This window comes from Canis lupus, chromosome X (assembly GCF_003254725.2).
Source record: "Canis lupus dingo isolate Sandy chromosome X, ASM325472v2, whole genome shotgun sequence".
In the NCBI taxonomy this organism is placed as follows: Eukaryota; Metazoa; Chordata; class Mammalia; order Carnivora; family Canidae; genus Canis; species Canis lupus.
The window spans coordinates 118,848,305-118,861,541 of NC_064281.1; the positions used below are offsets into that span (position 1 = coordinate 118,848,305).

At 56.6% G+C, this 13,237-nt stretch overlaps 1 protein-coding gene and 1 long non-coding RNA gene across 2 annotated transcripts; one reads left to right on the forward strand and one right to left on the reverse strand.

The window, feature by feature from the left end:
* Positions 1-5,858: 5,858 nt before the first annotated feature.
* On the reverse strand, positions 5,859-7,987 carry LOC125754693 (uncharacterized). Its single transcript, XR_007409467.1, has 3 exons — positions 7,650-7,987; positions 6,560-6,683; positions 5,859-6,300 (listed from the first exon to the last, which is right to left on the reverse strand). It is a non-coding gene; the product is annotated as an uncharacterized LOC125754693 (long non-coding RNA).
* A 29-nt stretch (positions 7,988-8,016) lies between these two features.
* Positions 8,017-11,090, forward strand: LOC112661994 (melanoma-associated antigen 8-like). The gene is made up of 2 exons (XM_035712222.2): positions 8,017-8,118; positions 9,743-11,090. The coding sequence occupies exon 2, from the start codon at positions 10,105-10,107 to the stop codon at positions 11,047-11,049; it is 945 nt and encodes a 314-aa protein (XP_035568115.2). The 5' UTR covers positions 8,017-8,118; positions 9,743-10,104; the 3' UTR covers positions 11,050-11,090.
* The last annotated feature ends 2,147 nt before the right edge of the window (positions 11,091-13,237 follow it).

A 13,237-nucleotide genomic window follows, 5' to 3' on the forward strand; every position in this document is an offset into this window, starting at 1 on the left:
GTTAGTGGTACAGCACAAATTCATTAATGGAACAACACAAATGTTGGAAGTCAGAAGCCCCAGAAGAGTCTCACTGGGCTAAAATCAAGCCATCAGCCGGGCTGTGATGCTTTGGGAAGTCTCCACGGAGAAATGTGTTTTCATGACTTTTCCAGCACCCAGAGGGTGACCACCATCTTTGGCTCAGAGACCCTTCCTCCATCTTCAACGCCAGCAATGGGCAGTTGAGTCTCTCACATGACCGTCTCCTTCCACATTTGGAGCATTGTATTTACATTGGGTCTACCTGGATTATCTTGAACAATCTCCCTATCTTCAGGTCAGGCAATTGGTAATTTCAATTCCATCTTCTGCGTTAATTCCACTTTGATGTGTAACTTAACATATTCCAGCTGTGAGCATTAGGATGCGGACATCTCTGGAAGGCCAGTGTTCTGCTTATATCTATGGCCTTGACATTTCTGAGGAGTACTGGTCCAGTTGTAGTAGAATGTCCCTCTGAGTGTGTCTGATGCCTTCTCACGAGAAGGCTGGCCTTTGGCATTATCAGGAAGGACAGCACCGACAGCAAGAGCCCTTCTCATTGCAAGTAAAGTATCTCCGATACCTCAAGATGCAGGAACAGTATGTGCAAAGGCAAGGAGCGCACCTGCATTCTGGAAATGGGGATAAATCCTAGTGGTTGGAGTGTTTTGGGTTTGAAAGTAACCTTGCAAACCATCTTAGTTACCCTCCTTTCTACCTTCGCTAGGGAAGTCTTTTTATGGTCATATGTGAACATGGGTGTGCCCTCTGGAATCAATGGGCATGCGCTGTGTGAACTGGCTATCTGTAAAACCTTCTGTGGCCCAACCCAAACCCCAGGACACGTGAGTCCTTGACTGTAGCAACTTATAGATCGAAGCCAACAAGAAGGAAGAGCAGAGCATAAGGGTGAAGGCCATAGCTGCCTGCTGGCAGGAGAGAGTGTGCAGTCAGCCATAGTTGTTTGGAATCCTACTACGCTGACTTCTGCCAGAATACCAGGAGCACAAACCAGGGACTGGGGCTAGGGGTCTCCAGAGTCCCCGGTAAACTCAGTGGCTTACCTTGTCCATGAGCCAATAAGTAGAGCATGGACGGGAGCATTCAAACTTTGCCTGTTTGGATAGTTGTGGGGGTTAGAGATGCCAAGGGGGTTTAGGGACGAGAGGCTCCAAGGACCAGGACCTTGGAGCTGGCAGTTCTTTATTCATTCTCAACATGAGTAGTAAACATGTACCATGTGCCAGGCGCTGCTCAAAGCTCTAAGAATACAGCATTGAACAGATTCGTTGCCTCTGTAGTGCTCATAGCCTAGCATGTGTAGCGGTGTACACTGAAGTGAATCATGAAATGAAGTGAAAGGTGAAGTAGGCTGAGTAGTTTTCAATGCTATGGAAACAAATCGAATCCACAGAGCTGAATGCAGAGTGTTGGGGATGGGGTGGGAGGAGGGGTTGCAATTTAGGATTGGGTATTCATAGAAGGACTCATGGAAAAGGTGACATTGAGGGCGAGACCTGAGGATGTCCCAAGAGGACCACTAGCAGCGTGGCAAAAGCAAATGCCCGGGGAAGAACAACGGCATGCAGTAGCTCAGGGCCCTGCAACAGAGAGCAGGAGGCAGAGGTCTAGAGAGGCTAGTCTGGAGGGCCTGATCCTCCGAGCCTAGAGCAGCCTTGCGCCAAGATCAGTGGCACGGGTACAGTGAACTGGCTTGTCAGATCCAGGATTTTATCCTAGCTTTCTGACTTGACCTAGGGGATAGGGAGCAAATGCAGATCTAAGCATCCAGGGGCCATTCTCCCAGGATAAAGGGAAAGGCAGGCACCATTGGCTTGGAATAGGCAAGGCTGCTGGGCAGTGTTGTGGCATCACTGTGGTAGGCAGGGAAATGGTGCCTTTCTTGAGCAGACTGGATGCAAAACAAAGCAAACACGTTCCTGCAGATGCCCAGAGCTCTCGCCACAGAGCAGACCCTGTGCCTTCTTCTCCTGAAGAGAGCTGTATTTCCTGTCACTATATGTTCACCCCAGTTGGAGGCCAGAAGCAAGTTCAATTTTCTCGGGAGAACATTACTCCTCGGTGGTACTGTGGGCTTCTTAGTGCTTTCTAACAGAAGGCATGCCACTTCTGGCTCTTCCAGTGTGTGTGTGTGTTTTTTTTTTTTTAAAGATTTTATTCACTTATTTATGACATACAGAGAGAGAGACAGAGGCTGAGAAACAGGCAGAGGGAGAAGCAGGCTCCCCACAGAGATCCTGATACTGGACTCAATCCCAGGACCCCAGGATCACGACCTGGGCCGAAGGCAGACGCTTAACCACTGAGCCACTCAGGGGCCCCTACAGTCTTTGCTTTATTTTTTATTTTTTTTTTTTTAAAGATTTTTATTTTATTTATTCATGATAGTCACACAGAGAGAGAGAGAGAGGCAGAGACATAGGCAGAGGGAGAAGCAGGCTCCATGCAGGGAGCCCGATGTGGGATTCGATCCCGGGTCTCCAGGATCGCGCCCTGGGCCAAAGGCAGGCGCCAAACCGCTGCGCCACCCAGGGATCCCTACAGTCTTTGCTTTAAAATCTAGTCTGTCTGGGGGCACCTGGGTGGCTCAGTGGTTGAGCATCTGCCTTTGGCTCAGGTCTTGATCCCATTGTCCCGGGATCAAGCCCCACATCAGGCTCCCTGCAGGGAGCCTGCTTCTCCCTCTGCCTGTGTCTCTGCCTCTCTCTCTGTCTCTCCTTAATAAATAAATAAATAAAATCTTTAAAAAAATCTAGTCTGTCTGATATAAAGATTGCCAGCCCAGCTTTCATTTTATGTCCGTTAGCATGATAAATCTTTCTCCACCCCCTCACTTTAAATCTGGAGGTGTCTTTGGGCCTAAAATGAGTCTCTTGCAGGCAGCGTATCAATGGTCCTTACTTTTTTATCCAACCTGATACCCTATAACTTTTGATTGGGGCTTTTAAAAACGATTTTATTTATTTATTCATTAGACGCACATACAGAGAGAGAGAGGCAGAGACACAGGCAGACGGAGAAGCAGGCTCCATGCAGGGAGCCCCACATGGGACTCGATCCCGGGTTTTCCAGGATCACGCCCTGGGCTGAAGGCAGGCGCTAAACCGCTAGGCCACCCGGGCTGCCCTATGTCACTAATTCTATCTTCTGCCTCAATTATCCGAGCAGTCAGAGCCTCCATTTTTTTTTTTTTGCGCCTCCATTTTTTAATGCTTCTCATTGATAGCCTTTTTGAAATTTCAACTTGATTAGATTTTAGTTCTTTTATTTCTCCGGAAAGGCTTTGTCTAGTGTCTTTGATGCTTTATTCAAGCCCCGATAGTATCTTTATAATCATTATTCTGAACTTTAGTTCTACCATGTTACTTATGTCCATACTCACTAGGTTCCTGGCATTCAGTACTGCCTTTGGTTCTCTTTTATGAGATGAGGTTTTTTCCATCTGTGCAGAGAAGAATCGATGAATGAGAGAACAAAATACTGAAATGGCAACAATGTCCCCAGAGAAATATACACTACACAAATCACAAGAGACCCAGAACTGAAAAGAAAAATTAAAAAGAGAGAATATAATCAGACAGGTGAAGAGAATAGAGTAATACACTGGATCCTGTGTGTATTTTGGTCCGTTTGTTAGAAAACTAAATCCCAAAATTGTAACAAAAGGAAAACTTTTATAGGTACTAAACAAATTGAATAGAATACAAGGAAAGGATAGAATGCAATTGTAAAAATGAAAATTAAAAGAGAAAAAAAGAAGAAATATCAACAGACAGGTGAAGAAAACAGAGCAATACACTATATTCTGAGTGTATTTCCTTCGGTTAGAGGAAACTACATCTCAAAATTGTGAAGAAGGGCAGCCCCGGCAGCTCAGCGGTCTTCTCCCTCTGCCTGGGTCTCTGCCTCCCTCTCTCTGTGTCTGTCATGAATAAATAAACAACAAAATTAAAAAAAAAAAAAGATGGCTTCACAATTGTAAAGAAAAAAAACCTTGCATATATATTATATATATTAAATACATTGACAGGATAGAATGTAACTGTAAAGATGAAAATTTAGAAAGACCTTATTTTTTTATTTTTTATAAATTTATTTTTTATTGGTGTTCAATTTGTCAACATATAGAATAACACCCAGTGCTCATCCCATCAAGTGCCCCCCTCAGTGCCCGTCACCCAGTCACCCCCACCCCCTGCCTACCTCCCCTTCCACCACCCCTAGTTCGTTTCCCAGAGTTAGGAGTCTTTGTCTCATTCATTTGGGGGATACAAAAAATAAGTGGGAAATATCAGAAAGGGAGACAGAACATAGAAAGAACTTAACAAGAAAGAAACAAAGAAGGAGAAAAAAGAAAAAAAAAAGCGATTTTGATGAGACAGGTGAAGAAAACAGAATCATATACCGTACACTACGTGTATTTTGGTCTGGTGGAAGAAACTGCACCGCAAGGGTGTAAAGAAAAAAAAAAAAAAAACTTACACAAATAAAATTAAAAACAATGGAAGGATAGCATGTAACTGTAAGAATGAAAACTAAAAAATATTTCCTAAAAGTTTGATAAAATAAGAAATTGGTTGCAAAAGGAAAGCGAAAAAAAAAATAAATAAATAAAATGGAAAGACCAAAGAATCATGGGGGAAAACGCTATGAATTGTGTATGTTATATTCCCCTAGCGCTGGAGTTTTGCGGTTCTCAGTGTTCGGTAAAGTTGGTCTGGGCCGCACGCTCTTGCTGACTTTCTGGGGGAGGGACCTGTTGCGCTGATTCTCAGGGGTCTTTGCCCCGAGTGGGCGTGCACCGCCCTTGCCAGGGGGCCAGGCTAAGTAATCTGGTCCGGGTTGCTCTCTGTGGATTTTGTTCCGTGAAGGCCTTGCAGGCCTCTTTAGAGGCTGAGAGCGAAAGTGGTGGCCTCCTCATCCCCAGCCCCAGGGCCGAAAGCTCAGGGTCCCGCTCCTTAGCGCACCCCCAGTGAAAGGCAACCCATCACTCCTGTCTCCCTGGTACCGGACCGCACACTGTGCTCACCCAGCCTGTGACCAAGCATTTCCATCTCAGGCACGGACCCTGCTTCGCCTTCCAAACCCTGCAGATTCCTGCTGTGTGGACATGTGCGCTGCTCCTCCCCAGGGGGAGCAAGGGGGGGCTTGCCGGTTCTGCCGCCTGCTGGGCTCCTGCTCGGAGAGCCTTTGCGCTGAGGGTGCTGGGACCCACTGACCCTGCTGGGTTCCAGGGCTACGGCCACCACTGGCCAAGAGCCCGCTGCAGCCGGCTTCCCTGCTCCGATGTCTGGGAGCTCTGCTGCACTCAGGCACTGTCAGTGTTCCTGTGACCCCGGGGGATCCTGAGACCACGCTGTCCCACCTAGGATTCTGCACCCGCTTCACTGTCTGAGCACCGGGCAGGCAGGGCCGTCCCTCACCGGAGCGGACTTCTAAAGGTCCGGATTCTGCGCTCTCTGCTGCTCCATCACTCTCTGGTGGAGGCTGCTGGAGCTCGCCCCCTTTTGGCTCCCCCGTATCTTCCCATGTATCGCCTCCCTTTTGCCCCCCCCCCCCCCCCGCCCATCTTCCCATGTATCGCTTCCATTTCACTTCTCCACACCTCCTGTCTTGCAGAAACTGGATGCTTTTCTCTTTGTAGAGTTGCAGCTATTCTTTTTGTAGATCTCCGGTTCAGTTCTCAGGGGTTCAGAATGATTTAGTAGCTGTCTCGCTGAATTCCGGGGACCAGAGGAACTTAGGTCTCTCAACTCCTCGGCCACTTTGGACTCCCACCTCCCCCCCCCCACCCCCACCCCACCGCCCTGTGGTCTCATTCGGCCAAATGGTTGGGGAGAAGTCATCATCTTAGCAAAACTCCTTCAAACTAAAGAAAAATATGGGCATTGTTTTCAATTAAATGTCCCACGCTAGTGCTCCTGGATGTAAATGCTAGAGGAGAAATCCACCTTGAAAGAACGCTTAAGCCAAAAGCACTCATATAGCAGCAAATATCCTGAATAAGTATATGCATATTCAAAATCGTAGTGAACGAAACGGACGAGAGGCGGTGCCCAGTGAACAGAAATCTGCCTTAACGTCAGAAAAATCTTTCAACTGTATTTGGGCAGCCCTGGTGGCGCAGCGGTTTGGCGCTGCCTGCAGTCTGGAGTGTGATCCTGGAGACCTGGGATCGGGTCCCACGTCGGGCTCCCAGCATGGAGCCTGCTTCTCCCTCTCCCTCTGCCTGTGTCTCTGCCTCTCTCTCTGTGTCTATGAGTAAATAAATAAAATCCTTAAAAAAAAAAAAAAAAAAAAAGAAAAATCTTTCAACTGTATTTATCTACATTAACAAAATAATGGAACTAAAAACATCTGATCACGACTGGGTATAGAAGACTCCTTTGAAAGAAATTCAGCACTAGCTAATGGAAAAAGCTTCTATCAGAATACGATGAGGAAGGAATTTCCGTTTTCATTTCTGTGCAACTAAAACCTCACTTAAAAAAAAAAGGAAGTCTTGGGCAGATACTTGGTCCTGGAGAGCCTGGATCGAGTCCCGCATCGGGCTCCCTGCGTGGAGCCTGCTTCTCCTTCTGCCTGTGTTGCTGCCTCTCTGTCTCTCTCTGTGTGTCTCATGAGTAAAGAAATAAAACCTTAAAAAAAAAAAAAAAAAGAAAGAAAGAAAGAAATGAAAGTCTTGAAAAACACACACAGAATAAACAACGTCCGAACAATAAATGAGGAGAAAGCCTTGGGGGACCCTGAAGACTGCTGAGCTGGATATTGAGTCTGGGTTGGGGATGCAGGGAACATCAGGGATGTGGGGAGGGAATGCAGCCTGCATCAATGCAGATGACAGGATTGATAGGCGGAGCAATTTCCAACTTCTGCTTCTGCTTCCCAGCATAAATCTGAGGCAAGGCCTCAGAGTACACATGACATTAGCCCTGGGGTGCTAAGAGGACACAGGGAAAGACAGGATGATTGAGGCATTGGACTCTAGAGTCTATGCAAATAACCCCCTGAAATCATCTTAGTGGCAAGGAATGCCCCTTAAAAAATCACTTAAGTAGAATATACAGAATCAACCTGAAATAGAGTAGGGAGTATCAAAGCAATTCACACAGTAAGAAAAGGTATTTTTGATAAAGTATATATATAGTCTACACCTATATAAATACATATACAAACGCATGTATAACGGGAACACACACGCACATACGTGTGTCGCTGTCCGTATTTAGGTGATATGTACGTACATTTGCATACCAGCACCTATAATCTGCACACCTTATACATACGCGTGCACTGGACACACGCTAGGTAGAGAGGGACGGTGTGTTTCTCCCGATGACGCAGCATGTCAGGGGAAAACTCCCTGCAGTGGGCCCCGCAATACGGGACACCCCTAGACACCCTTGCAGCTGCTCGGCCGCCCCCAGGAAACTAAACCTTTAACACGATGTCCCTAAAGTCTGGCTGCTGGCCAAGGGACCCCGTGGGAAGGGGCGCTTCCTCCCGGCCCCTGCCCCTGCCCTGCCCCGGGGCTATGGGCGCTGCGGCTGCACAGCAGGCCTGTGTCCTGATGAGGGCCTCCTGGGTGAGGACTGAGAGCCGACCTGTGCCAGGACGCTGGGGGCCGCCGAACCCTGCTGTGCCCCTGCCGGCAGCCCTGGGCCACCCCGGGACCTGCAGAGCCGGTGGGGCCCGAGCCGCAGCAACCACCCCTCGGGCGCTCAGGGACGACACGTCGGGGCCTGAGAGGCTCGGTGTAAGGGGCACCGACTGAGGTCTGCAGAGAGCCGAGGCCGCAGCCCGCCCGAGTCCAGGGCAGGAGCCCGGGGAGGACAGGGGGCCCCCGCCTTGCCAGCCGGCGCGCTTCCCTCCTCCCACCCTAGCCTGGAACTCATCTCAACCCAACGTGCTGTTAGCTGTGGGGACCCCTGGCAACGGGGTCAGGACGTGATGTGACGTGGGCCGACCTCTGCGTCAGAATTGAGAGAGAGCAGAAGGCCTCGGTGCGGGGGGGTCGCACTGGGGTCCCCTGGAAGGAGGCCAGGCCCGGGCCGGCGGCAGCCAGGGGAGCAGGTAGCCCCGGGAGGGGGCTCGGAGGGCGGGGGAGGGGCCCCGGAGGGCGGCGGGGGGGGGGGGGGGAGGGGGGAGGGGGGAGGGGGCCTGCCGGGAACCCCGAGAGAGGACCATGACCGGGGGAAGGCGGGGCCGCGGCGTCGAGCTGAGGCCTGGATGCCGGGGCCTGGGGCAGTGGCCTCGGGTCCCCGGAGGCAGGACGGGACCCGGCCCTCCCCGGAGCGGGGTGAGGACCTGAGGGAGAACTGCGGGGGTCCCCCGGGGTCCCCCACCCCACCATCATGCCTCAACCCACGGCCCGCCCTCCCCGAGAGAGAGAGAGAGAGAGAGAGAGAGAGGCACTGGGCCCCCGCCTCGGGGCTGGGGGGCCGCCCTGGGGAGGCCGGACACACGCGGCCCCCGGGGAAATGCGCCTCGGGGGGGGGGGGGTGGGGGGGGGGACCCGAGCCCAGGGAGCTCAGGAGCCCATCCGGAGGGAGGTTTGCCAGGGCCTGAGGGGGGGAGGGGCACAGGGAGTGCCTGTGGGGGCGGGGGCCCTGGAGCCCAGGACAGAGGGGACCTGGCAGGAGGTCGCCAGGGATGGGAGGCCTGGGAGGCCCCCTGGGCAGGCTGGGGACCTGCCTTCGGGCGGGCCGCCGGGCGGCCAGACTTCCACATCCGGGTCTCCCGAGAGACTGGGGGCCCTTGGCGTCAGGAGCACGGCCTCCCTGAGGGGGCAGACGGTGGACCCCCGCCCACCCTACATTGAAGGGGTGAGTGGCCCCCAAGGCAGCCCTCAGGCCCAGGAGGGGATGGCCCCGAAATCTGGGTGCCCCTCCCTGGCAGCCCTGGGAAGAGAACCCGGGGTGTGGCCTATCCCGCGGAGACCCTCCTCCTCTCCAGATCTCTGGGCTCAGGGAGGGGAGGGCCTGGGTCTGAGGGTCTGCACTCAGGTCAGCAGAGGAGGCAGGTGCCCTGCCCTGCCCTGCCCTGCCCTGCCCTGCCCTGCCCTGGTCCAGGCCCTGGCGGGGGTCGAGGTGAGAAATGAGGGGATGCCTTCCTCAGCAGGATCCCTGGGGACCAGGCCGCCCCGGCCGCTTGTGTGGGCCATGGGGAGAGGCGGGACGGGTGGGCCGACTGATTTCTCTGGACTTTGGCTGGTTGCGGGGTCGGGGTAGGGGCCCTTGCAAGGAAGGTGCAAGGAGGGTGGCCTCAGGGCCAGCCGGAGAGTCTTCCCACGCCTTGCGTGGGGTCCAGGTGAAGAGCGAGAGGCGCCCCATCCTGGCCCAGAGGGAAGCTTGAGTTGGGCCATTCCTCCCCTGGTGCGTGATCCGTGATCCGTGATCCCTTATTTGACGGCACAGGATGAACCCCCAGAGACCTTTGGCAGGCCTGCCCAGAGCCGGTCCCCTGGCTTCCTCATGGGGAGGGTCGGGGCAGCCTGGTCTTGTGGGGACACTTTGGCCTCAGGACCGCAGACAGAGGCCTGGGTCCCAGGCCCTGCCAAGGGCACTGGCAGGCCAAGGAGGGGACTTGGACTGCTGGGGGCCTCCCAGAGTGCGAGCCAACCTTCCTGTGTGCACTGGGGGCCCAGGGCTGGGCTGGCAGTCTGCACCCTGAGGTGCCCCCTGCTTCCCTCCTGCAGGGGCTCCAAGAACTGGCAGCGCAGCAGAGGCCTTGGTCGCCGGCAGGAGGCCCTCAGGTCACAGAGTGAAGGAGGCATAGCAGGTCTGTGTCGCTGGACCTGGTGAGGTCCACGTTGTCTCCGAGCCTGGTGCCAGGGGCTCAACTCGCCCAGCCCAACACACAGGGGACTCCTTGTGTAGCCAATCCTGATGCGGCCCGCTCTCTGCCCTGGCACGGGGCCTCTCTTGGCCCACCTGCACCCCGACCAGCCATCCCACCGCTGTCTTCAGCTTTAGCTCCACGCCCACACCATGCCCCTGAGGCACACGAGTCAGCTCTGGAAGCTGGAAGAAGACCCGGGAGAAGCCCAGGGCCTGGTCAATGCCCAGCTGCCAGAGGCTGAGGATGAAGACGAAGTTTCATCTCCCCCCTACCTGTGTTCCTCTTCCTCCTCCTCCCCCCTCCTCCTCCTCCTCTTGCTCCTCCCCTTCCTTGTCCAGCTCTGGCCTGTTCTTTGTGCCCCCAGAGGAGGGGTCTGAGACTGCCTGGAGTCCTCCCCAGAGCCCTCAGAGTGCCGGGCCCTCCCCCAGTGGCAGGGCACCCAGTGGCTGGAGCCAGGTGGAGTTTGCTGGCCCCAGTGGCCCAGAGGAGGAGATCTGGAACCCCTGGGAGGTGCCCGAATATGCGCAGCCCTCTGCCCAAGGAGGAGACACAATGCTCATGAGTGGGGCTGACCTGGTGGGGTTCCTGCTCCGCAAGTATCTCAACAAGCAGCCCACCAGCCAGGCAGAGGTGCTGGAGGTCCTCAGCCCAGATATGCAGGATGCCTGGCCCGAGATCTGGGGTCAAGCCTGTGAGTGCATGCAGCTGGTCTTTGGCGTAGAAGTGAAGGAAGTGGACCCCATCGCACACTCCTACGTCCTGGTCACCGTCCTGGGCCTCAGCTACGATGGGATGCTGAGCGGTGAGCAGGGCCTGCCCACGACCGGCCTCCTGGTGCTGCTCCTGGGGGTGATCCTCCTGGAGGGCGACCGTGCCCCCGAGCAGGAGGTGTGGGAAGCCCTGGGGGTCATGGGGGTGTTTGCCGGCAGGCAGCACGTCATCTATGGGGAGCCCAGGGAGCTCCTCACCCACGTCTGGGTGCAGGAAGGCTACGTGGAGTACCGGCAGGTGGCGGGCAGCAACCCTGCCCGCTACGAGTTCCTGTGGGGGCCCAGGGCCCACGAGGAAACCAGCAAGCTACGGGTCATGGAGTATGTGCTATGGGTTAATAGCAGGTGGCCGGTTTCCTCCCTGGCCCCGTTTGATGAGGAAGAGTGGGCCTGAGCCCCAGAGGCGGCCAGGCCCTTTCCAGCCTTTGGTGGGGTCGGCAAGCTTCTCCCGCGGGATGGGCACGAAGGGAGGCATCCCTTCGGCTGCTTCTTCCCCGTGGGCGCCTCTGGGTCTCCCTGTGTGTGTGTGTTTGTGTGTTTGTTTGTGTGTTTGTGTTGGAGAAGACAGACCACTGGGCTTTCTAGGAGTGCAGGGCCAGGGCGGCTTGGGGGCAGAAAGCAGGGTGAAAAGCCACTCTGGGGGCCTGTTCTCTGCCGCGACCCGGAGATCGAGAGCTTGGTTAACATGAGGAGGCTCTTGCACATCGCTGCTCGGATTCGGGGGATTCATCAGCTTGGGAGGCTACGTGTGTCACTGACATTCCCCCCGCCCGGACCGCCGCAGCCGCCGCCCCCCCCCCCCCATCCCGAACTTCTGTACATCCCCCAGTTCAACAGTTAAGAGTTTCATCCTGTCCTGAAAACCAGCTGGCCAAAGTCCACCTTCGTCCCTGTGTGGGTCCCACCCGGATCCTCATCCCAGGCAGGGCACTGGGACAGAAATGGGTTGGGAAGCAGCAAGGACGGAGGGGTCAAAGGACGGGGTCGGGTCGTGCAGCCAATAAAAAGGAAAAGTCTTTTGTTCTGGCTTCCTGTGCCTCCTGGCCCGTTCATTCTGCAAGGGCCCAAGGAACCCGGACCGGTGTGCTCCGGCATGGGCGGGGGCCGCGGAAAGGGCGAGAAAGGGCCCGCCGGAGGCCAGGGGAGCCCTGCTGGCGGCTCCCTCACGGCCACACAGCGGCTGAGCTCTGCTCCCTGCAAGGCCCTGTGTGTGAGCAGTGAGGACACGAGGGGCCCGGGGACACGCCGCCTTCGGGGACTGTGTAGAGGCCGCCGTCCGGCAGGGAGGTGGGGGAGGGGTGTCCTGAGGCCTGCGACAGCCCCAAGGGGCGAAAGGGTGACGGGGGCGGCGGCTCCCGGGGCAGGCTCTGCAGGGTCCAAGGCCCCGGGGCCCGGGGGGGGCTCTGTGGGCAGCGCGACTCCTCGTGTGCAGCTGAGGAGCGAGCAGCGGGCGGGGGACGGAGGCCGACCTCCACTCTGCCTCCAGGTCGGGAAGCGGGGACATGAGGCTTGTGGGGGGGCGGGGGGGGACACGCGCAGATTGCTGGCGTGGCGGGAGAGGGCGGGGCCCAGGCCGGCCCAGAGTCCCTGACCTCCCAGCCTGAAGGAGGGCCCCGCCCACCTGCTCCCCCCCCCCGACCCCCCAGCCTGGAGCCCATCTCCGCCGGACCCCACCTGCTGGGAGCGCTGGGGACCCCTGGCACGGGGTCCGGATGTGAGGTGGGCCGACGTCCGCCTCGGAGGTCTGAGAGAGCGGAGGGCCTCGGTGGGGGGTCGGATTGGGGTCCCAGCCGAGCGAAGGCGGGCAGGCCTGGGGCCGGGGGCAGCCAGGCGAGCAGGTAGCCCGGAGCGGACCGGAGGGCGGCTGGAGGGGGCCTGTCGGGAATCCCGAGAATCCACGCGGGGGAAGGCGGGGCCGCGGCGTGGAGCTGAGGGGTGCCCGGAGGCAGGACGGGCCCGGGCCCTCCCGGAGCAGGGGTGAGGAGCTGAGGGAGAACTGCGGGGGTCCCCACCCCACCTTCATGCCTCCACTCCTCCCGGAGAGATGGAGGCACTGGGCCCCATCCTTGGGACTGGGGGGCGGCCCTGGGGAGCCGGACACACGCGGCCACCCGGGAAATGCGCACTTGGGTTGTGGGGGTGGGGACAGGACCCACGGAGCTCAGGATCCCGTCGAAGGGGGTTTGCCGGGGCCTGAGGGGGACAGGGGCACAGGGGTTGCCTGTGGGGGCGGGGTGGGAGTGGCAGGGACACAGGTGCACAGGACAGAGGGGACCGGCGGAGGTCAGGGCCCACGCTAGAGGGGCCCCGGGAAGCCGCGGAGGAGTGGGAGGGGGCCAGATGGTGGCGGGGGGTGCTGCAAGCCTGGCACAGACAGGTACCGAGAGCCTGAGGCCTGGTTTGGTGGGAGCAGACGCTGAGGGGGGAGGGGAGGGAGGGTCCCGGGGCTAAGGGGAGGCGAGGGATGGACCTGAGGGGGACAGAGGGGACCGGCGGAGGTCAGGGCCCACGGTGAGCCCGGGAAGGCCCGCGGGGAGAGGGATGGGGCGGATGGTGGCGGCGGGGTGCGGCAGGCCTGGCAC

Bases quoted from the DNA above. Each gene is read 5' to 3' on its own strand.
- LOC112661994 (XM_035712222.2), top strand. From the start codon at position 10,105: ATGCCCAGCTGCCAGAGGCTGAGGATGAAGACGAAGTTTCATCTCCCC.